At 34.6% G+C, this 26,389-nt stretch overlaps 1 protein-coding gene across 2 annotated transcripts; it reads left to right on the top strand.

Annotated features, from left to right (window-relative positions):
* Positions 1 to 4,868: 4,868 nt before the first annotated feature.
* LOC149557176 (uncharacterized) lies at positions 4,869 to 6,397 on the top strand. 2 transcript variants are annotated; one of them, XM_089785947.1, is made up of 2 exons: positions 4,869 to 5,863; positions 6,381 to 6,397. In XM_089785947.1, exon 1 carries the CDS (start codon positions 5,128 to 5,130, stop codon positions 5,851 to 5,853), a length of 726 nt encoding a protein of 241 aa, XP_089642073.1. In that variant the 5' UTR covers positions 4,869 to 5,127; the 3' UTR covers positions 5,854 to 5,863; positions 6,381 to 6,397. The 2 variants fall into 2 exon arrangements, with proteins under 2 accessions (XP_089642073.1, XP_089642071.1); XM_089785945.1 differs by lacking the exon at positions 6,381 to 6,397 and adding an exon at positions 5,960 to 6,265 and having other exon boundaries at positions 4,870 to 5,863.
* The last annotated feature ends 19,992 nt before the right edge of the window (positions 6,398 to 26,389 follow it).

Below are 26,389 nucleotides of genomic sequence, written 5' to 3'. Positions count from 1 at the left end.
CTCAACCTCCTGTCGCAACATTTTTCTGCACCAAACTTAATAAAATCCGACCCGACTTTTCTGCAATCTGTTTGACATACTTTTTTGAGAAAATAAAACCTAAAATCAACCCGACCATAGAATGACCATCAAATAGCATTTACAAATCTTTAAACCTACACCATCTTTTCATGCGTGGATTTTTAAAACTTGGGCTTAGTAAAGACCGATCAGATTTCTCTACATTTGAATCGAAATACAAGGACAACTTGGTTCCTTTCAAAAATAAAACTGGATGGTTCCAAACTAATTTTTGATCAACCATAAATTAGCTAATAACAATCATGCGATTAAACATGATGGTGAATAGATAAACACATTCACCGATCTAATATCTAGATTCTGTGTGGCTGCATATATCCATAACAATGATAACAGAAAAAGAATAAACAAGAAAATAAAACTATATACATACTCTTTTGTGATCTCAAAATCGATCGCAGAGAGTTTAATAAATCTTCATTAGCTATGCGACTCTCAAAATGGTTGTTTTAACACAATCTGAATATTACAAACCAACTCCTCTACAATGAAACACAAAAATCTTGAAGACTTTGAAGGGATTCAAAAATAAACAGCCTACATATGACCTGCAAAAACTTAGAACATTTGTGATTTGACAGAATATCAACTTTCAAAGCTAGAAAAGAAAGTAAAAATCACACTTCACGCTGAAAAAGTAGAAAATCAACCCAAAACATGAAACTTTCTATTCCCTTCGTATTCAATCCCTCTTGTGACATAAAAAATGGCTTTTCTAAAACATCTTTCCTCTCTATCTAGTAGGAAAATGAAACATCCACACACCCAAGAATAGGGAGCCATTTTGCAAATTATGAATATTCCCAAAACTGCTGCCAACTTCTTGTCATTGTCCAGCACTTGATTTGCTTAATTATTTAAACACTCAAAAACTCTGACTAAAACTGAAAACTAACATAATTGAAAACAAACATATATTGTCCTAGGTAGCTATAATTGGAGAGCTTATAAGAATGCTATTCCATTTATGCCACCACATTGTAGGACATTATTACAAACATTAAATTTTTGCATAACTTCCTGTCGCATTTTAATCATGTTAGTTCCTATAGTAGAAACTATCAAGTCTACCACTGCAGCACATTTCACATGTTGTCTTTGGTCATCCTATTTAGTATTAGTTCCTTTATCATTCATAGGATTTATTATTTGAACTTCATCACTATTTTTATTTAGAGATTTAAAATTCTCTTTAATGGCTTTAATAATATTTTGACCTGCAACCCACTTAGGAGTTAATTTATTTCTGAAAACTCTATTATTCCTTTCTTTCTAGATTCCCCAACAAATATGGGGAAGAGAAATCTTCCAGAGAAAAACAATTTCAGCTCCTTTAACAAGACATTTTCCAATTTTGAAAGCAGTCATCAATATTATTAGGCTGAACCCACTAAATATTCCAATATTGAAGGAGGGAACCCCAAACATTCTGGCTATATTTGCAATTCATAAAAAGGTGATTCCTATTTTCCAAATCCATCTTACAAAGACAACATCTATTCACTAAGTAAATACCACTTTTTTGTGAATTATCCAGAGTTAAAATTTTATTTTGAAGCATAGTCCAGAAGAAAATATTAATTTTAGGGATTAGACCCTTAATCCAAGCTCTTGCCCACATTGGGGAGTTGACCTTATCCTCAGACCTAAACACCAAAGAGACCTTGAAAAAATCACCAAGTTCAATCTCCCACACATTGAATGGCTACAAGCATTAAGAGAAATTTGAATGCTGGAAAAACTTTGATTAATCTCACCAATATTTACCCAACCATTTATAGACCAATAATTCTCCCCAAATACCTGTCTACATCTTTCTATAGAATTCATTTCAAAAAAATCATCTATGAAAGGGTGATCCAAAAGCCATTCATCTTCCCAAAATTTGACTTTACATCCATTTCCAACTTTCCACTTACAACCTTTATTCAAAATATGTTTAGTGCCTTGGACAACTCCCCAAATAGCAAAAGAACTAGGGATAATTGGGTAGGATAGAAATTCAAAAATAACAGGAGCATTATAAAGGTACTTATGTTTCCAAATTGAGCTCGATTCATTATCATCATGGTACACTCTCCAACCTTGTCTGGCCAAAAAAGCTTTATTCATACTTCTAATAGATCTTATACCCAAACCTCCTTCCTTCTTAGATTTACAAATCTTTTCCTAGGCTATCAGTCTATATTGTTCACATGGTTAAGGATTAATAGAGTTGATAAATATTTTAATAGTTGGATAACTGATTCACCTCCCCCTCCTTTCAGTTATCTTGGTGGAGTTTACTTTCTAATAGATATATGGCTTGTCATCAAGAGATGACTTCATCATTCTTCCTTCTTCTACATTCATGCCTTCTTGATCCAAATAAACTTGGTAAAGTTAGTTCATTATAGTCAATTTGAGAAATCCAATATATATACCCAAGACATCTACAAGACTATCATTTCCAATTGACCAAAAAATACCAACAACTCTAAAACTTGTCACCAAACAAAAAATACCACCACAATGTTAGTATGGATGCTTTTGACTTCAATGACAATCAATGCTAGTCACAAGCCAAGCCTAACACACACATATAGTCATTAGAAGAGAATTCTTTTCATTAGTAAAAGATGCCAAAAAACATTGACAAAAACCAAAGTAAATCCATAGAGGATTAGCATTATAAGCACAAGAAATACCACACCTATCTAGCAAAACTTCAATACTTCCAAGGACGCAAGAAATACCAAACTCCTTTGGCTACACCAACAAACTGAAGGGGACATGTGTAAAAAAAACCAACAAAGATGATATTTTCACAACTTCTAAAACCCCTAAGATAGGGAGGGTTAGAAAAAATAGGGTAAAAAACCCAAAAATTAGGCATATCTTCACCAAAGGAAAATGAACCACCCATACTCTTAAGTAGGGAAAAGAGCCAGAGCCACTGCACAAGCACTCCAATTAGATAGGGAAACTTCGCATAACAGAGCACAAAATCACAACCATGGCCCTTCTTAAAAAAACCTGTAAATAAGCTATCACATCAACAACATGGACAAGAGAAGGAGCAAAGTCAAATAGAGACCCCTTTGAATTAACACAGACAGAGTACTCCATACACATGAAAATCAAAACCTCATCATCATAGTTGAGACAAGTGTAGAAAAACAAGCATGGGGAGAAGAAATTGATTCCCCCTTATAGAAGCTACAAACCAAAGGGTAAAAACCCCCTTTCCCATTGTGATTGCAATCACATAGTGTTGTCCCACATTTGTATATCTAAACACACAACTTATCATAGAGGAAATGCAAGCAAATAGAAGATTAAAAATAAAACTAGGCTACAAAAATAGTAAGGCAACCTAGACAACCTGAGTCACAACCATTCCATTTGCATCAAGAACAAAGCAAGTGATGTAAAGTGAGATCTACAAAAAGACAAAAATTCTATCTATATGAAGAAGACAAATAATAGAATGCAAGCATCTACACTCATGTAAATGCTCCAAATTAGTGGCCATGAAGTATTTTTAGACCACAAGGCAATTGTTTCCCTTCACATAAGCACCACACACTTACAAATTTTCCATGAATAGAGGGGTTTTAAATCCTTAAACCCACCAAGACAAGGAGAAACTTCAAAAATGAAGAATCCTTCGTAATAATGACAATAATCTAAAGAGAGGTTTTTTGTAACCCACGGACCTTTTAACATGCAAGCTACATCCAAACTAGTGCCTCTATAAAGGGCAAAAAAGATGTTGGACATAAACCAAGCTCCATCCAACACTAGGATATTGACTTCCAAACAAAGTCACTCCAAATCCACCACAACATTAACAAACCAAGAGCCATCTAAAGCACCACCATTCTCATACTACTTTGCAAACCAATGGAATCCTAACATCTAAAGGGACCAAAAAATCTCTTGCCCAACATAACCAATTAGAGCTCTTATAGAAAGGTATGACAAACACAAAATAGGCCTCTTCATAACCACCAAGATTGTCATCTTCCTCAACATCCTCATGCAATACCAAAACTTAGAAAAAATACATTCCTACTCCTCTTCCCATTTAGAGCCATCCCTTCTTAACTCCCTTGTTCCATTAATGTTATTGATTATATCTACATTGTTTATATTGTATAGATTTATCAAATCACGGTCTCTTGTGATGTGGGTTGTGGAAATTATGACAATTCCCTGCATGCATGTAGTTCATGTGATTTATGTATGAGGAATTTTGGTTACCATATGTTTCACTATAAAAAAACATACATGAGAACTATAATCCCCATTCAACCCAACAAATAGATAAACCCTCCCAATATACACTATAGTTCATGAACACAATAGACACTCTAATTGAAACATATGTTACTTTCGATCTATTAATATTTAAATTGTATATATATTACCTTCATTACACAAATTTGTTAAAACTCTAATTTCCAATAATATTCTCACTATATTAAGTAACTTAACTCACACCCACAATACTCATCAAATTCTGAAGCCCCCATCTATTATTCGCATATTTCAACATCTTAGATCAAATGAAACATTGTTCACAACATATCAAAATGATCCAAGTCCAAGCATTGTGAGTTGAACACAATTCACGATACCACACCTCCTAGAGAGAACAAGAAAGGTATCAGTTCTCTTTTTAAGTGAGAATCCATTAAGGTATCATTACCACTCTCTAATCTTGCTCTTTTCAGCCTAATCTCCGTATAAAATAATCATTTGAAGTGGGGAATAGCCAGGCAAAAGTGAAGAGAATACATTTTTCCCTGAAACAAATGGGTCCATTCCTATGATGTCTTGGGATGCTCATATGCCCCCACAATGGGACCATTCCATGTAAACCCCTTTTCTCCACGAGACGAAGAAACGTGATTCCCCACCGAGCACCTTAAGAGAGCCTTGGAAACCCAATTCACTTTACCTTCTCCTCTGCAAATCAAATCAGAAGAAAGAAGGAAAGAAGAATCCCCCCATTTGATTGATAATCCCATTTCTCCCTCACCAATTTTGCAGGATTCCGCCATGGCAACTCTGAAGATCCATCCGAACAAGAAGAAGAACATAGAGATATTGGGGAAGGTGGTGTATGGAACATACCACAACATGAAGATGGCAGAGGCGGAGACAAATTTAAGCCTACCATATGGTGACCAACCAATCTTGCCTCCACGGCCTCAGACGGGGTATTGTGTCTGGTGTAGTGCTTGTCTATGTGCAATTATGATCATCTTGGCAATTCTTGCAGGCCTCATTGTATTGATAGTTTTCTTGCTCTTTCATCCCAAGATTCCTCGCATTGAATTAATGGCGGGCAGGATCGGGAGAATCAATCTGGACCCTTCCACTTATCTCATGAATGCTGACATTTGGCTCCTGGTGAACATCATAAATGCAAATCACAAGGTAGATTTGAGGTATGAGTACATAAATTTCAAGTTGTATTTGAGGAATGAGCTTGTAGGGTATCAGCAACTGGAACCCTTTGAACAGAGGAGGAATAGTTGGAATTATAGTGTTCTTGACCTCGTCTCCAATGATGTGGAATTGAAGCCTCTGAATGCACAAGTGCTTGTAAACATGGCCATTCAGAATAAAATTGCTTATAAATTGTTGGGTACTTTCAGAACTGCCGCCAAATTTGGGGGTATTGCTAAAGTGCCCTATTGGGTTTACGCTGAATGTCAGCTCACATTTTCTTCACCTCCAAATGGGACTCTTTCTGATCACATTTGCTCTACAAGGCGCTGATCTTCTCATGGTAAGTCAATCATATGAATTCTATAAATTGATTCATTGCCTTGTAATGCTGAGGTTTTGCTACCGAATAAACCTTGTATAATCTGTGATTCTTCAGGCGGTGTTTCTGTTTGAGAGGAGAATCAATTGTTTTATATTTGTAAAGCGTTACCTCCATAACTCCTCTTTGTTTCAGTGAAATTAAACCATCTGAAAAGGGAAAAATGGAATGCCCAATTTCAATTCCTGAGGTGGTGTTTTTCCGAAATACTCAATTGTAGGAATATTCCATAGAGAGATAAGGAGGGATATACTCTGTTCCATAATGAGAATTGTTCTGTAGAGCTTCAATTCCCAGAAATTTATTTTGTTCCGTTGATATTTGTAATTAATGAAACCAGAGCTTCTATAAGTTCATTCAAAAGTGCTCTGTTTGTCTTGGGTTTTATCAGTGAGATCTTATATTTTGAAAACTTTATCATACAAAATAATTAATTACAGGACATCCAAGTAATTCAACTAATTTTATTTTTATGCAGTAGAACAAAGATGTCTCTATAAACAATAAGAGAAAAACAGCATAAACAGTTTTCAGCATACATGATTAATATACTACCGACGTATGATTAATAAACAGCATAAACAGTTTCAAAATAGACGCTGAGAACGTTACTATGAAAAGCAGCATAAACAGTTTGAGATTCAGTGTCTATATATATAATCAAATATGGACGAGCTATGCAATTTTTAGCCGTGAGATGTGAACTCTGTTCCCCAAACTTTTTCAGAACATGGAGACCTCTCTGGGAGACTATTAAATTTTGTTTCTCAAGACAGGAAAAGTTTATTTTCCATTCAAACGTAAATTTTAAATATTTTCAGATTATTAAAGTGTTATAGTTTATGTGGTTGTGTTGATGTTGACTAAAGGATTAAATCTTTGAAAGATATAATTTAGTCAGTTTTAGTTTTTCAATAGTTTTGATAAATTGTATACTGTCATTTACAGTTTTAGTTGAATTTGTAATCATTCGACAAGTTTTGAATTTTGATGGGAATATTCCTTCACTTTGTAATTTTGCTTATGTTTATGGATGTTTAATACTTGTACGTATTGCAATGATGTTGGGTGTTCTTTTTGTTTCTTTCTCAGTTGAGCTCTTCAACCAGTTTTAGTCAAAATAATATATTCAGTAGTATGCCCATTTTTGCCCCCAAAAAAAAAAAACAGTTTAAATTAAAAGATTTACTTTTGATATAAATATACATATGTATTTTTAATATTTTATTATTATATCTAATCACATACAATATAAAGATTTATATAGAATTTTGTTAAAATTATATTTATTTTATTTATGTAAAAAAATTTAAGAATTTTGAGGTGCATGTATTTGAGTCTTTTTAAAATATTTTATTTAACATTAAAAACATGTAACTCTTTAGAAGAATGCATCTGTGCTTATTATCAAGTTAAGTAATTAGAATATATGTTGTCGACTTAAAAATTGGAATCTGTTTACAACTTTTATCTTATTTTTCTACATTCATTTTAGAGTTCATCACCTAATCATAGTTTATTGTATTTTGACTTGTTTCTTGGCCTTTACTTTAAATTATAAAGATGTAAGCCAACCTTGGAGAAGTCTTATTAACCATCAGGGATTACTTTAGTGGCGAATCTTCGCCTTTTGGTGATCCCGTCTGACGGGTCAATCGTCATTTGGCGAATATTTATCATATTTGGGTCCAACCGCGTCGTCGGATATTTATCATATTTGGGTCCAACGCCCGGGGTGGTCGCCCATTAGTTATCACATGATTGGTCAAAAATATCGGTGCAATCGCCAATGCGATATACAGTTTGGATACATTTATTTTAAACAATTCGCCAACCTTTGCATGTTGTTTCTTATTGGCCAACGTTATTTCGCCATTACTACAACCATATTAATTTTTCCTTGGGTTGGGTGTCGCCAACCATTTTACCGACATGTGTTGATCACCCGCCCCATTTAGCCAACCGTTTCCTACTATAGGCTTGCATCGAAAGGTGCATTTCGCCTGCATTTGACATTCCCGCTTGTTAATCCTGCCTAATTCGCCAAACTAGATTGGAGTATAAGAGATTATTATTCTACACAATTCGCTATTTTCTGGTCTGGAGACTGGCATTTCTTATTGCTGCCGAACTTTCAAAGTGCTGAGTGCATTGGCCATTGACTCGTGGACCTAGTTTTTGTAAAAGGCAAGTGATTTTTAAATTATTTTATAAGTGGTACTGGTTATTTTTTTAGTTTCACTGTCTAGTGTCCGCTGGTGACTGGACATCTCACATGCTAAGATAGCCTATAGGTATTAGGTTTGCGAATTATATTGGGTAGTACCGTAGACTGTAGTACCCTTGGGCCTTTTTTTGAGAATGAATCATATTATTTTTATTATATGTAGTCTAAGTAGTTAAGTCTTTTGTTCAACAACTAAGTTGATTTTTTTTGCAGCCTTTATCGGTTTGCCATGTTAAACAAGAGGGGTTCGATCCTTGAAATCCAAGAGAGGCTACCATTACCAAAACACAGAACCATAGCGGCATATTTTGGTGGTGAAAATGTTGGCAACCTACAAGATTCACAAGTTAGATCTCCAGTGGTTACTGAAAAAAGGAGATTCATCACAAGTTGGACCCTCAAACAGTATTGAAGTTCAAGTTGGTGAACCTGATATCTCAGTCGAGGACGAACTTGAACAAGATCTGGAGGAACTTACCCTGAGTAGGGAGTCACAAATTGAGATTATAGAGTTGGAGTCAGTCCCGGACCAGTCGGTTGAGAAAACCAAAAATGATTCCATAAATGAGGTTCATGCACAAAAGGGGAAAAAAAGAAAACTGGAATCGAAGAAAGATCGATCTCGCTGGGATCTGTCCAAAAGGAACTTTTAGTTAGAATGGGTGGAAAAGTACTGGTTCATTGAACGAGTGCCCAATCCAAATGATGGTGAGCCTCCTGCAGAATGCAGATGTAAGATTTGCACAGAGATAACAAACAAGGAGAAGAGGCTGCAGCTTAAAATTGATACCATAGAAAAGCATGTCGGTAAAGTTTACAAGAAGGAAATTATAGATGGAGTTGAAAAATCCGTGCTAACTTGGAAAAAAAAGGAGAATTGTCTGCATATCAGGAATGCTGAAATATACGAGTTACACCAACAAATGCGGGAGAAGCGTTCTACAGTAGAACGTTCCATTGAAGATTTCATTGGGAAAGCAACGAAAATGCAAAATATGGGAAAAGTAGTTCAATTAGGTGTGGTCTTTTATATATTGAGTAAAGGACACCCTATGATGGACTGCCCTACAATGACTGCATTATTGCGTCTTTTGAAAACTCGAAACTATCCTAACAGTCACTGGTCAGTGAACAATGGGTGGGAATGGGCTAAATGTCTTGCACAGGTTGAAATAGAAGATATGAAGGAATCTATAAAAAACTCAGATTTCATTGCATTATCTCTAGATAAAGTTACAGCAATTGATAATACTTCTTGGGTGTGCATGCATGTTTATATTGTAAACAATATTTGTCGTCAACCATTTCTACTATCTGTTGCTAAATTGAATCGTAGTGCGACAGCTAAAAACTTATATGAATTATTAAAGACTACTGTAATTGAATCTGGAGGTTTGGATAGCATGGAGATTGCCAAAAATTTGGTGTGTGTTGGAGCAGATGGTGCTTCGGTTATGCAAGGTCATAAAGGCGGTCTTTGCAAAAAGATCAAGAATGATTTGGCACCCTACACTATTCCCATTCATTTCATGGCCCATCGAATGAATCTAGCTTTTGGAATTGTCAACAATTTTGGTTGTGTAAGTAAAGTGGAATCTCTGATCAAAGAGATTTACCAATACTTCTGTCGAAATCCAAAACGAGTCCGAGAATTTCAACACTTTGCTGCAGGACTTATTGATGGGAGGAAGCTTCTTAAAGACAATGATACCAGATGGATCTCTTTGGTGATGGACCAGTGCATCGAGTAATGTCTGAATACCCGTCATTGCTTGGACTAATCCACTCTGTGCGAAACAGATTCCCTTGGCTATATTCAAGCCTAACTAATGTTAAGTTACTCTTAACTTTAGCAGCTATTCTCCCCATGCTACAGGACATGAGAAATATTATAAAAAAGGTTCAACAAAGAGCTATGTACATTGTAGAATATAATAAGCTGCGTAAAATGACATGTAGTAGCTTGGATACTCTGTACCGATTATTACCATTAGATGAAACAAAGTTTGCAAAGTGGTTAGAAATCTCAAATTTGAACAATCCTGAGAACTTTTTACATATTGGTGCAAACGATGAGGTATATGCCAGGGTACATGGAGTTGACATACCAATGCAGTACTATGCCCGCGTCAACCCCAACGAAGTAGGAAGCGAAGTTGAATCAGAACCAGAGAAGGTACTTTCACGTGTTACAAGTGAAGCCTTCAAGAAGATTAAAGACTCTGTGCTTGACTCTGTCAAGCAAGTTTGCTACAATCTGTCGTCAGAAATCAGATTCAGATTCCCTCCAGAGGAACTGCTGGAAGCAATGTCAATTGTTTTTCCACAATATTGGTCTCTAAACAGTCCAACTAATTTTTGAAAAAGGATGACGACTCCGATTCAACATTTTTGCACACCTAAAGTAATCAATGGAGTCACCATAAATGAAATTTTAGATGAAACTCGACTGAGAGATCAATCATACTCTTTGCAAACATAATGAGGGAACAATATGCTATTATGGAGAACCCAAATGAAGAGGGAGCGATAACAAAGCTTTGGAAAAACCTTGGTAAGAGCAATCAGTTGAGAGAGACAATACCAGAATATTTCAAGCTTACCAATTTATGTTTGACAATGATATTGGGTTCAGTGGAGGATGAGAGAGTTTTTAGTACTTCGGGCTTCCTTAAGTCAAAGGTTAGAAACAAATTAGACAAAAATTTGGATAATTGTCTGAGGCTCTATAATTCTAGGTATGAGGTAGAAAGTTTCCCTTATGACAGGATTGTCAGCATTTGGAGAAAGCGATGTCAAAGAAGAAGGATTGCCAACATTTCAAACACAAGTGGCAGTGGTAGTGGCGGTGGCAGTGGTTCATATCGTGATATTGAAAGTCAAAGCAATGAAGATGATGTTGAATTTGGCATGCATAGTGAGTCTGACGCTGACAGTGAATCTAAAGAAAACACAACAAACAATGAAATGTTATATGCAATAAATGAGGAGGATTCTGATGATAGTGATGTTGAGCCGGTCCAGGCAGAATGGCAACTATAGCAGCTTCTCAACCTTCTGTGTGAGTCAAGTAGTAGGCTAGTAGCTCTGATCTAAGACTCTACCTATTAATTAATTATGTAACATGTTTGTAGAAGTTAATTTATAGCCTTCATTCACTGTCCCTTTTTTTTTTTTTTTTTGCTCTTTTAATGCACTGGGTAAACTTTTTAACATGACCGGTAGTGCTGGCACGACACGCCCATCGGTACCACGGGGACGGGGGAGACTAGAACCCGTGACCAACCCCCTGCAACAGGGAAGATTTAGCCAACTGAGCTAGGGCCCCTGCCCCATTCACTGTCCCTTTATAGATGCTTAATTTTATTTATTTATTTTTGAACATGTTGATGTTACAAACTTAGTACTTACATGTGGAGATTTTCATTGATTGCATTTTTAAAAAATGGTGAGATTTTCATTGATTCTAGTTTTTTCTTTAAGAAATTGTAACATAATGCATTTAACAGAATAAGCTCCATTTTAAAAAAATTGTATTATAATTTATAATTACAAATCAGCCTATAACATAATACATTTAACGATTGTCAATTACAAACAATTACAACCCTTTGCAAATGACTCAATGTCAAATTGCAATGACCGTGAATTCCCTTTTGCAAATACAAGTGAGCAACAATAGCTGTAGGTTGGTTTGTAATTGTATATATGATCAGATATGCTAGCTCTTGATTCCTGATATGCCATAGTATGCTACTATGCTAGTGCCTGGCTGCCCAACTATCCTGATATGCTGGCTCTTGATTCTTGTAACAATTAACATTAAACAAAGTTGAAATTAAATCCAAAATTTGAAATTAAAGAGAAAAAAGTAACAAAACAATTATAGTTCTATCACTTACTAAGTTGTTACTGTTGGAAATATTTAGGACTAACAAGGTTACTGAGAGGGGAGGGGTGAATCAGTAAGCTTTAAAATTTAAACCAATTCAGCATAATAACAAATTCACCATTCATTCATCTACTTTACTGTATGCATGAAAAGATTAACACACTGATTTGGTGACTTAGAAACCTTTCAAATTGAAAGTAAAACTGGGGTGGGGATGATGCCCACGAAACTTCAATACTGCAGTATAAAGTTGGCTGGTTAAGGCTTACAGTGATCACTTCTGGTGATTTTCCCTGTTAGGAGCAAGTAAGACTGCTAGATCCACCTTGTTAGAGGATTTACAAACATACAATGAAGTATGCACTCTGTTAGGAGATTTACAAAAGACTGTTAAGTCTACCCTGTTAAAGGATTTACAAAACTAATTCACCTGTTAGGATGAAGCAGTGGATCTGCTTGCAACTGGTTTGCTGATTAGATCTTATGTACTGATCACTTGATGTGATGGATATATCTTTGCTGCTCCTTGATAACCTTGTTGAATACTCCGCTGCTGATTCTTTTTCAATTCGCTCTTACTTCACTGTTACTCCTCTTCATCATTTTTTTTTAATTTTTCTTTTTTTTTTAATATTTGCAAATGGCATAATACATTTCATATATACCATTCCAATATTTACAGCAACAAGGTCGGCCAAACACAAGTGGACAAAACATTACTGAGTCAGCCAAATAGTAGAAAACTCAGGTTCCTCAAACTCACTCGGTGACCTTCTGACACTCGGTATCCACTACATTACACGGCATTGTCATGCACTCGGTAGAGGTAGGGGCTCGGTCCATACTAATCATTCTAAGTAGCTTGGAACTTGGTAACCACTGGTGACTTGGTAAACATTGTGTCACTCGGTAGAAACTAACTCCTTCGATTCACTTGGTAAGCACTGAATACTTCTTTTACCTTTCTGTCTTGGTAATCACTGAAACCTTTATTTACCTTCCTGACTCGGTAAATACTAAATCTTTCGTTTACCTTCCTAACTCGGTAAACATTAAATCCTTCATTTATCTTCCTGACTCGGTAAACATTAAAACCTTCATTTACCTTTCTGACTCGGTAAACACTAAAACCTTTGTTTACCTTCTTGACTCGGTAAACACTAAAACCTTTGTTTACCTTCCTGACTCGGTAAACACTACTGAACATACTTGGTAACCAATGAATGCTCGGTATGAACTGTAAACTGAGTGATAAACTCGATAAGCATTCAGAATCAAATAAGTGTTGTAACTAATGACAAATGTATCATTATTCCAATAGTTACAGTGTTACTACTTAGTTCTATCAACTATGACTGCCACTGATAGCAACAGTAATAGTTTGAGAAGATGACCCAGCTTCACTGAATTTCTTTAGGGCGCTCCATTCTACATCATTTGGAAGCCCCATTTTTTTGAGGTTGTAGCTAATCAGTTGTAGTCTTGTCAACAAAAAATACTTCTAAGAGATAGAATCATATGATAGGAGGAATCTATCTATAGCATCACTCATTGTTGACAGTGGTTTGATGCAACTTGCAATTCCCTCCGGAGTGAATTCCTCAAGCAATTCCCCTAAATGAGAATTCATCCTTCCCTGCAACTTTTTCATGTAATTTTCGTTTCCAATAAATGTGCTTTTTGAGTTAGCAGGATTTGGTAATCCAACATTCAGCAAGTTCACTATGGTGTTATTCATCTTCATCAACTCTTTGGAAGCAGAATTGAGCGATTCACCAATTTGCGTTACTTCTTCACAATGTTGAGAGACATTAATGGCCATTACATAGGCATCCAAGCGGTTATTTATTCCATGGTTTTCCAAATCCCTGTCACTGGATCTCTTTAGTTTATTGAGAACTTGGTCAGAAAGATCTTTTAAGGAACTGGTGAAGATTTGTCTTTTACCCTGAAAATCAATTTTTGTATTTTCAAAGACAACTCTGAGATTGCTATTTAAGTCAAGCCATTCAACCAAACCATCACTGATCGTCATTATTTTGTCCCAAATTTTTTGTTTCATAAGCTTAACTGTGTTTATTATAGTATCCTTCACATGATGGTCTTCAAAAGAGGTCGTTCTATTTTCTGCCATTACATTCTCCACCTTTTTCTTCATTTCAGACATCTCTTTTTCACTCTTTTTCTGCATTTCCTCTAGTTGTCTTTGCCAATCAGTTCCTCTCTTCCTCTCATCCTCCAATTTCTTCTTCAAATCTTGGATTTTATTTGCAGTAGTTACCTCTTTTTTCTTTTTTCCCTTGAGTTCCCTTTTCAAATCATGGATTGTCTTTGAAGTGGACTCCTTTTTCTTCGCACTGTCCAATTCCTTCTTCAAATCATGGAAACTTTGAGTAGACTCCTCTTTCTTCTTGTTCTCTAATTCCTTTCTCAAATTGAGGTTTTGCTTTGCAGCTGACTCCTCTTTTTTCTTTGCATTCTCCAATTTCCTCCTCAATTTGTGGATTGTGTTAGTGCTTGCAGTAACACTAGACTCCATTTTCTTTGCATTCTCCAATTCCTCCTTCAAATCATTGATAGTTTTTGCAGTTGACAACTCTTTTTGTTTCATATTCTCCAATTGGTTATTCAAATTGTGGATTTTTTTTGCAGTAGACTCCTCTTTTTTCTTCTTATTCCCCAATTCCTTTTGCAAATTAAAAATCATACTTTCCCTAGACTCCATTTTTTTCTTTTCCTTCTCCCATTCATCCTTCAAAATTTTATTTTCCTTGGCAGTAGATTCCAACTCAGTTTTCAATTGATTCATGACCTGTGCACTACTCTCTACAGACTTGAACAACTATGCAGTAGACGCTTGTTCATTCTTAAGTCTTTTTTGGCACCCATCCAATTCTTTAGTCAAATGTTGCACTTGTTCATTCATCTTTTCTTGCTGGACAATTGCCTCTGTAGGAAAAGATTTCTTTATCCTGTTTTGCAATTCTTTGAACCTATTGTCTGCTACTTTCTCCTTCGCCTTCACATTATCAAGGTCTGCCTGTAACTTTTCTATTTGCTTTGTAAGCGTTTTGTTTTCCCTCTCCGCTTTCAGAAGTGTAGAGTAGACCATTTTGTTGCTCTCTTTTGATATATTAATTTTGTCAATATTTTTCACTTTTGACAAATCCATTTGAAGACTGGTAACTTGTATATCATTACAATTTATTACATTTTGTGGTGGATTATTATCTCTACCCAGGGGCATAATAGCCATGAAGTTCATCATTTCATTGTTTGGATCATATGTTGGAAATATTCTGTTAGTAGATCCCTGACATTCGGCAACTGCATCACTTTTCAAAGTCTTCATAATTTGCCTATTACTTTTGCTTGTCTGTTCAAACTTTGATGCAAACTCGTTCAAACTAAAATCCGGATTTTCTAACACAATTGAGTGTTTGAAAGGTGAATTATCAATTGTATAGTTGAATGCTAATGCTCCTCCATCTCCAGCTAAACTTAATCCACCTACAATTGTATTTTGAGGATTGCCAACATACTGAAGATGGCCCATTCCAAATCCTAGCGTTTTAGGACTATTTTTAGGATTTTGTATAGAAGCCACTGGTGCATACATTGGTGAAGTAACCGTTGACATTTCTTGCAGTGTAATTGTCATAATTTTTTGCTTTTTTGCACAAGGTTCATCCATGCTAGTGCCAATGTCAGTGCCAGTGCCAGTGGGATCAACTACAACTGGATTTGAAGATTTATCAAATAATGTTTTCGGATGACCTTCAGAAGCAGAAGTATAATGTTTTTTGCCCTTTTTAGATGAATCATCTTCAATCTCAGAGCTTCCAATGATTGGTTTACTTCCTCTTTTGGGTGAGTCTGGCACTGGAATTGGATTCCAAATCCCATCACCACTTGCACCAATGGGCCCTATACCTACATTTCCCATTTTTTGTATCATAGTTGCTCCTTTACCATACGTTTGTTTAGTAGAATCACTCATTTGAAGTTTAATAATATCTCTACCCTTGGTTGACCCAAAATCCTCAATACCTTGAATGTCAGCATCAGACTGGAGTTCCTCCTGTCTTTGAATATCACTATCACTGCAACTCTCAAGTTGATATAGTACAGTTGGATGCTCTTTATCCCAATAAGTGTTGAAAAGGTCATCCTCAAAAAAATTTGATGTCTTTGGTTCACCCAAATTTTGCCTCATTTTCCAAAACTCAGTTATCTTGGTTTGACACCACATTTCATATATGCATGCCTCTTTAATTGCTTTCGGTATAGACTTCTTAGAAGTTTTAGGTGCTTTCTCGTAGAAATTTAAGTATGTCAGAGGCCTTGATTTGTGTGACTCTAATATGTGCAATGTCGTAATTTGGGATGATAGTTGTTGCATTGAAATATTATTCTCTACTGCATGTTTCTCCATCTCTTTCTTAACCTCATCCCACGAATCCTTGTTTTTTAACTTTTCTATCAATGGCATCTCCTAGTGTTGATATTTTCTCACAGAGTTCCCATTGGCAATAAGTCTTGTTTTTATTATGTTCAGTGGATCATAATTCTAGTGACTAACAAAATGAAAGCCAAAAAAGGTTACCAAATCATTTGCCACTTTGAAAGCCTTTCTCTCAAATGTGAGGCCTCCAATTGTGAAAGGCAAGGAAGGAAATATCATTTTCTTTTGTTGTCCACTGAAAAGTTCATCTGCGCTCTCCATCTGCCTTACATATTTCAGTGCAAAAACCCTTTCTGTAACATGCATTGGAAGTTTGCAGGGTTCAACCGCTGAACCGTAAAACCTTAAGACAATGTATTCTTCCATGAAGAACCAGTCAGCCAATTGAATCTGACTTCCCAATTGAATGCAATCTTTACAAGACACAGACAATCTAGGCATTGTAGTGCCTGTGATTTTTTGGTAAATAGGTGCCAAAAAGAAGTCTACAAAATAGTTGTAGTTTTTATTGTTAGCAGTCATCCTCATCTTATGTGTCCACTCATATACTGGACTTGGTGTCTCTGATTTCTTCTGAGTTTTCTCATCAAACTTATAGACCTCAATATCAAGCTTGTTGTTCTCTGTCTCAAATATTGGGCAATGCTTAGCTAAAAGAAGGTAGCACAAGTAACTTGTGAACCTAAATGTCTTCGTCTTGCCTGTAGCTATACTTTGTTTAATCATTAGTAACTGTTGTTGGATAGATTCAACAATGTACCAAACAAAATCATATCTTACTGCTACATTGTCAACTGACTGACCTCGCCAATGGATATTATAAATCATTTCAAGAACATTGGCCCCCACTTCCTTGTTACTGTCCAATCCTAGGAAAAATGATAACAAAGAAATAGTATTCTGAACCCATGGCACAAAAATATCATACTGATAAGGAGGCTTATGGTTTTTGTCCAGTGTAACAGTAACACTACTAGTGGACGCTGAGGGTATTAAACCCTTAATATATGAATTTTGAAAACTTCTTTCCAGCTTGTCATAAGCCTGAGCTAGTTTATCCAAGTCAATGCGCTCATTAGAGCTTTATGTTCTAAACCCTAACCCTAGGTCTAACAGAGTCAAAAATTCAGTCTCAGTTATTGATAAAATTTCCTCCTGAGTGTTTTGGTTTACAATTGCCTTTCTATTTTCATCATAATTCTGAGCGCATAGCATTACAATTTCAGGGCCAGGGAATACTTTGGGTGCAGCGAGGTTTGCTAATCCAGTAACCAAAGTAGCTAGTTTATTTGTATATGCACCAATACTACTGTTATATTTGTAATAAATTCTCCCCTTCTAGGGATCTTTCCACTTACTAGACAATGAATGTCTAATTGCCATGATTCCAGAATCTCCATGGATAACAGGATCAAAAATATCATGACATTCATCGGTGAAACCTGGGGTTTGTAGCAGTTGTCTGAGTTGTATAATGGTGTTCTTTTCCTTTATGGGTGCACTTGTTTGGGAGGTTTTTGACTTTTTTTTGCCCATGCCTGGCTGCTATTGGTTATTAGACTTCAGACCCTATTCAAAATAATTGTAAAGTGTAAACTTAAGACAATTAAAATCAAGATTTCTATTGCTGCAAATCACAATGGAATTTTTTTGAAAAAAATTAAATACTTGAAATTGAGATTAGATAATTGGTGTTGTCGTCTGATACCCAAGTTTCACACTTTCAGTCTTTAGAAACCAGAACACAACTGCCAGTCTTTGAAAATTTAAAATTTGAAAACCCTATGGCTATTCTATCGGACTCTCGTCTAAGTCATCTTACGTTCCAAAACTCTCAACTTCATACTCTAAAAAGGTAATACTTGAAGTTTAATAGTTAAAATGAAAGTAATAAGAAATTAATGGTTTTAACTTTTATGTACAATGTACATCTAATTGTGGTCCATAATAAATTGTCAAGACTCAAAATCAATATTAAATAATGTAGTGATGTACATAAGTTACACGTGTCATGATTCCGGATGCATCTTGGCAAATGGGAAAGCATTCCCCAAATCGGCCCGAAATTCATCTCGGGCCATCGATCTATAGACTATCAAATGGTTATTAAATTTATTATTGTTAGTATATTAATATATAATATTATATTAAATAATATAATATAATGATAATAATAATGACCATCTCAATCTGATTGATCGAGATTCATCCCGGGTCGTCGATGACTCTAGAATTATTATTATTATTATTATTATTATTATTATATTATACCATATAATATTTATATAGTATAATATATTATTATTATTATATAATATAATAATAATAATGACTTGAGTCATCGACGAAATTATTATTATTTATATAATAATTATTGACTCGAGTTATCGACGGCTCGGAAGGAATTTCGAGCCAATTTGGAAAATCTTTTCCCATCTGCCCAGATTCATCCGAAATTGTGACACGTGTCACGATTTCGAATGAATCTGGGCAAATGGGAAAAGATTTCCCAAATCGGCCCAAAATTCCTCCCGGGCCGTCAATGACTCGATGGTTCTAACTTCTTCTTATTATTATTATTAATATTTATATAATATAATAATAATATTTATTATTATAATAATATTTATTATAATAATATTTATTATTATAATAATATTTATAATAATAATAATAATAATATTATTATTATTATTATACCATATAATATTTATATAATGTAATAATAATAATATTAATGACTCGAGTCATCGACGAAATTATTAGTTCCTGCCATGGCAGGATACTATTGCATCCATTAGATGCCATATTAGTTGCTATAACTTTTTAACTAGCCAATGAGAGTCAAGAATTTTTAACACATATGTCTATCAACTATAGTTTGAAATTTTCCATCTATTTAAATGATTTAAACAAAATCATTTATCTCTTCTTTGATTGGCTTAGAGCAAAAATAGTAGGGAGTAAAATTAATTTTCTTCATAGAAAATTAGCATATTTTGTACACTCTACTTTTCATACATTAATTATAGCTTATGTCATCTTTGCATTAATGATAGCTTATGTCATCTTTACATTAATTATTCATACAAATCTTCTTTTACCATAGAAAATCATTTTTACAACTATTTTAAATATAAAGTAATTATATCAATGACTATTTTCTTTATATAAGAAATAAAACTTAAATCTTAATATTTTTCAATATAGTTTTTATTTTATTTTTAGTATTTTATATTATTATGTTCAATTTTCTATTTTACTTTTTCAATTATTGATTGTGAACTAGAATACCTATATAAATATTTAATCACAATAATTTAACATAAATATATGAGAATTTATTTTATTCATAATTATTTATTTATTAAAGTTTATTTAAGAACATTATAAAAACTTGAATTTGGTGCTAATATACTAGGGCACCATCTTATCTCAAGCTAGATTTTCTATCTAATGCAAATAAGTTATTTTACACTATTCAAACCATAGCAAGTAATTATCAATGTTTCAATAGGAACATTGCTTCTTCTATTTTGTTTAAACTAAAAATTTAAATGGCAGGAACTATGACGCTTGCGTCACTTGTTATTATTATTATTATTATTAATATTATTACATTGTATAAATATTATATGGTATAATATTATTATTATTATTATTATATAAATATTATTATTATATTATATAAATAATAATAATAATAATAATAAGAATCATTGAGTCATCGACGGCCTGGGAGGAATTTTGAGCCGATTTGAAAAATCTTTTCTCATCTGCCCAGATCCATCCAGAATCGTGATACATGTCATGATTCCGGATGAATCTGGACAGATGGAAAAAGATTCCCCAAATCGGCCCGAAATTCCTCCCGGGCCGTCGATGACTCGAGTCATTATTATTATTATATTATATAAATATTATATGTTATAGTTATTTATTATATAATAGAACATATACTATAATATAATATAATATAATTATAGTCATATGATATAATCTTAACCGTATAATAAAATATAAATATAACCATGTAATATAATATAATAATATAATATAATATAATATAATAATAATAATAAATTTAATAAAATATATAATGACCATCTCAGACAGTAGACTCAATCTGATAGATCGACGGCCTAGGATGAATTTCGGGCCAATTTGAGAAATATTTTCCCATCTGCTCAGATTCATCTGGAATCATGACACATGTCATAGAATCCATGATTATCTAAAATGGTCATACTCATTGTTATTATTATTATATTATATAAATATTATATGGTTATAAATTATAATTATATTATATTATATTACAGTATAGTATAATTAATTATATTATATGTATATGATATGATTATAATTACCATTTAAAAATATAATTGCAAATGCTCTAAATTTATTCATATTTATTATTTAGTTTCAAAATTGAAATATAATATAGTTATAATATCTATAAATTATTAAAATTTAACATATATTGAAAATTTTGATAATTGTTTATAAACTATTCTTCATCATTTAAAAGATTTCATAATGAAAACAAAGTTAGGAATAGGTGACAAGATATGTATGAAATAAAAATTTGACACATAAATTATAAAAATTTGACACATAAATTTGAAACAAACTTACAAAGTTGTAGACTAAGAAGAACAACGATTTGAGATTCGAGAAGCCAAAAACTATTGTTTTCATTGATAATATTTTAGATTCTACAATGTACATAATACTGATTCATAGCTTACATATTCAAAATAGCTGATTAAATCACTAATCAACCTGGTTTTACTATTTCGTAATTTACAAAAAAGGGCAAGGTCCAATCCAAAGAAAAATACAGAAATCTTGAAAACATTTTTTTGGCAAACTTTTGCCCTAATCAAAACATTTTTTTGCCCCAAAGGGCCAAGGGAACAGGGAACCAGGGAACCAGGGAGGCTGGAAGCATGAGCAGGCTGAGGGGCCAAGGGATTGAACCCTTTAATCAAAAAGGTCTTCAGTTTCATCCGCGAGGAATCTATTGGAGAAGATGATGTCACTGAACTCGTCTAGCCATGTGAAGTTCGTTTCGCTGACGTCATCGTCCAACAACAACCATTTCTGAAGAAAGTCCCTTCCAATCTACGCCCACTTTCGATGGCGAGTCATTTGTCGTTCATTCATGCCGAGCAAGAAAGGATGCTTATGTATAATGCACCCTATGCCTTCCTCCCAGCACTTGTCTGCTACATTTGCAAAAGGGATGCTAATACCTGGCCTTAGTACCTACTCGGCCAATACAATAATTTTGACATCATCTTCTAAAAATGTTTCCTTAAAAAAATTACGCAGAAGCATCAACATGTCTATTTTCTTGCCTCCAAGGTCGAGAAGAGATGCGAGGAAGCGAGAGGTAATATCCGTGGACACACGGTACCTCTTATCATTTCTCAAGAATTCATGGCCGAGTACCATGCATATAGCATGACAGATAAAAGGACTTCGACCATCTACCTTGCAAACCATGGCAAGGACATCATCAAGCATTTTTCCCAAAAAGGGCTTTTGCAGAGCCATATCAGTGCATTTCAGGCGAATTGGCGTATCCATGACTACGATTCAAGAAACTGAAGATTTTGCAAAGTGCAACTACAAACCAAATTCAGATTGAAGAAATTAGAATATGAGAAATGATATTGAAAGAGGAATTGAAGGGCCTATTTATTGGCAGAGTGCAGTTGCATCTAATTCTTTGGCGTTCGCAATCTTTCATATCTTATCTTTTCGTATTCCTATTAATTTTCAAGTGTGTGAAACGTCGAAATGTGCTGACATTAATGTCGAACAGTCAATAGTGCCTAACATGATTAATGATTTCCATGTAAACTTTTCCACGTGTCTCCATTCTGAAAAATTACGTCTGACTCCAAGTCTTTTCAAGCGAGTGGCCCTGAGATGCATCTACTATTGTTGATCTCTAACTAATCAACGATCAATAAAACTATTGTATTTACTATTAACGTACCAAAAGTGACAATAGTCGACTTGGTAATTTTGACACTGATGTAACGATGTTACGACATTATTAATAACACACCTAACATAGTACACAAGTTGAAACTTGAAAGTGACTACTCAACAGTCAGTACAGTCACTAACCAATACATGTGCAAATTTCGCTTTCAGATTAAACAATTTTTTAGTTTACTACTGAAGATTAGCCAAGACCATTATTATTCATTTTCTTATAAAACAAGTAATTCACCTCTAACATTATTAATTCATTTTTGGCAAGGGAAAAAATAGCCATCATTTATATATTCGTCAGTGAAAAAAATATTAATTCGCCAAATTTAAAATGATTTTTGCTAGGGCAAGAAACAAATTGCCAAAATATAATATTTTATTTCCTTATATGGAACAAAAAAATTGCCCTCGATATTAAAATTTTCCTACCCCCAAGATGTTCGATTCGCCAACATTTTAGGCTTTTTTCGGGAGGGGTTTCTTAAAGTTATCCCTGCTAACCATCCTTAAAATTTTAAGAATTGTCAATGGGCCCTTGGTCTATTGGTGAAGTTGAATAGTTTACAAAGAGCCCAACTGACAGATGTCTTTTACAAGGAATATCTACATACACCTATCACAAAATGAAAAAAATATGGGTAACAGAAGATATCGAAATCAAATCATTCCTTTCGGTAGGTCAGCTTCTGTTACATTTTCTGATGTTGCTGAGTTGGCTATTGATCTGATTTATCTTCATATGTAACAACTAAATTAGCCAATGATGAAGCTTGTTCTGATGAGGGCACATTAACCTCCACCTGTAGGCTTCCACCACCTTCACTCTACATGGTAAGGACAACTTCTACCTTTTCCTTTTCTCTAATTGTATTGGCATCTTGTGGTCCCGGTTCTGCAACTGAAAGTGACAGGTTTTTCTTGTCTTCTTCTTCTTATTGGGTTTGAGTAGTGATGGTATCAATGATTTGGACTTCCTCACCTTGCACCTCATCACTGTCAGTTTCATCTACATCAAACTGTTCACTAGAATCCATTTCTGCCATCCACCTATCAAATAATGTGTCATCTAGCCAATTGAATTGCAAAATATCCTTTTGTTTCTTTATTATATAATTAGCCTCATAATCAATATCAACAAATTCATGTTTTAAAGAATCAAAGAATATTTTGGCTTTCACCATTTCTTCTATTATGGTGGCCCACCGTGCATGCCCTATTTCATTTATGACTTGATTCATTCTTAAACAAAATAAATCATCAAGTTTGTTCGCCCATTCCTCTTTGCTTTTCAAACTATTTTTCTTATCTAGGGCATGAGGAAATAAATTGAATTTTTGGCTCTTATATTTGTCTAAGTAGCCTATTATTATCTTCTATAAATGTATCCTTTTGCTATCAAAATCAGCAAGATCAAAAACAATGTCAAAGGTTTTATCAATCTGATCATGAGAATTATTTATAACAGATAGACACAATAAGGTTATTGCTTTCTCCCTTCTCACCCATTTGTTCACAATAGGCTTTAGAGACTCATCATCTGCTTTTAACTCCTCCCAGATGTTAATCACCCTGGCCAATTGATCATGGATTAGTGGCCATTCAACCTTGTCTCCTCGATATGTAAGATTTGTTCTTAGTTTATCTTCATATTTAGATTTCAACTCTACATGTAAGGCCCACAGTTTACTCTTTTCTTCTTCAAAATCCTTAGCAGTGTAATACTATGGCCCTTGGGGTGTTCCTAGTATTTCAATGAGGGGGGTAGATTTGAAAGGTTCAACAGGGGGCGAGGGTATGTTATTTTAGTCCTGGTGGATTTTCCCAGTAGCTTGTTCTCAAGCTCAACTCTCCTTTTTACCACTTTATTGTAGGCATCCACAACTGCCTCATATTTACTTTGTAATTCAAGCATTTCCTTTTCCTCCCTTTTAGTAGTAGCTAAGGAAAACTGAGAATAATCCACATTCATGTGGGCTGCTTGTATGCGTGAGGTATCAGCAACTCTCCTCACAATACTATTCCCTATCAGTCCTCAACCATCAAGTTGTGCTGATACAATCCTGGATCCTCTTCTTAATGACCACATAACAAGAGTAGCTTGATCATCACTAAAAGAAATCCCTACAAATTCCTTTTTATTTGGGTCTTGTAACTCTAGTCTATTAGAAACAGAGTTGAAAATCAATGCATCTGCAATATCCCAATTAGGCAACAATAGTATGTTAGAAGTTTTTACCATTTGCCTTCCTTCCTCAAGGGTAATGTTTTGGAATTCTTGCATCATTTTCTCCTTTATTTGGTTTTGGATGGAGGCTTCATCCATTTTTGGATGCTCTATTTTCACGTTCTTACATCTTTCCTCAAAATTGTGGATGTTTGCCCTGCAAGCAAATTGATGGAAAGCCCTAGACCTTACAAAACTGTCATCTGACAAAAAATGCTGGCTAGCTTGTTCCAAAATAGGGTCCAATTCCCTTCCCTTAAAATCAGCTACAGTGAGCTCGAGGCTTGGCACAGGATGTTCCTAGGGGTTCCCTTCATCGATCTTTGCTTGAGTGACAAAAACTCCCCCTTGTGATCCAATTTGTTCAATTTGCTCAATAGTGAGCTGCTCCTCCCCAGTTCTTAAAGGGGTCTATGAAGGTGAATACTCCTCAACATGAGAATCCTCCTCTCTTATTATTTTCCTCCTCTTAGGGGAGGGCTCAGTAGGTCTCTCTTCCAAAACCCTACTAGTGGACTCAATTATTTGTTTGCCTTTGTGCACTATATTCTTTTTATTTTGAACAATAGTATATCCCAGCCTTTTTTGGAAAGTTAATTGACCTACCCTTATATTGGGAGTAAAACCCAATCTTCCCATTACTTCCCTAGCCTTATCCAGGTAGAACCTAATAAAGAATTGCTTCTTTTCATTCATTGCCTCTATTATTTCAGGAAAATTATTCATAAGTTTTCTCATCTTATCTACATTTGTAATTGCATCGTCCAAAGGACTATAATCTGGATCAAAACAATGAATGAAATCCAAAATTTTAGAAAAGACTTTCCACTTTTCTTTCCTAGTCTCTTGCTCCTGCAAGGAGTACTCATTCCTTATTAAGTCTTCAGGAAAATAAAATTCATGCTCAATTTTACCAAGTTTAATTCTCTACCTCAGAGCCAAATGATAAAATCCTTCAGAATCACAAAAATGAGGATGGGAAGTGGCCATATTATAAGGATTCAAAATATTGTGCAGAGAAAGCCAACCTCCTTTTGTGATTACAAAATGATGAGCCACTGTGCAAGTAGGAAAAATTGACCCCTTTTGTCTTTTCAATAGAAGGGCTTCCTCCACTCCTCCCAGCTGCCACAATATCTCAACAACTCCTACCTTCAAAGGCACATGGTAGGGTAGTATGTGAGGGCTTCCTTTAAAACCATATATTCTAAATATAGTAGAAACAAAATATGGAATGACATCTCCCCAATTATGTGAAACTTTCAAACCACTTGGGTTGTCCATAGGCCTAATGAGATTCATTAATGCTTTGGGGATTCTGGGATTGTCCCTTAATAGGAGGCATCTCAGTTTTGAAGCGAAATACCTATCAAACCTGGCAAAACTGGCATTCTCTGCATCCCAAGTCATATCTACACTCCACAATTGAACTGGTAATGCTTCCCCACTCTCTTCTCTATCTAATTCCATTTCTTTACTAAAATATGTTACTCCCTTGAATAAGAACATGTGCATTAACAGAGAATAATGGAAAAAAGTTTGTTCCACCTTACCCTTAGCAATTCCAATTAGTCCAATGTGAATCTCCTCAGCTAAGTAAGAAGCAAAATAAAAAATTATATCCACACCAAAAGAAGAAATTTGAGTAATCATATACATAAAATCCA

The sequence above is a fragment of the Cupressus sempervirens genome, chromosome 5, assembly GCF_028749045.1.
Source record: "Cupressus sempervirens isolate cs-2001-9-10 chromosome 5, ASM2874904v1, whole genome shotgun sequence".
Lineage (NCBI taxonomy): Eukaryota > Viridiplantae > Streptophyta > Pinopsida > Cupressales > Cupressaceae > Cupressus > Cupressus sempervirens.
This window is presented reverse-complemented; position numbering and strand designations above follow the sequence as displayed.

What these genes read in the sequence shown, in the direction of transcription:
- LOC149557176 (XM_089785947.1), top strand. Translation starts at nt 5,128, where the DNA reads ATGGCAACTCTGAAGATCCATCCGAACAAGAAGAAGAACATAGAGATA.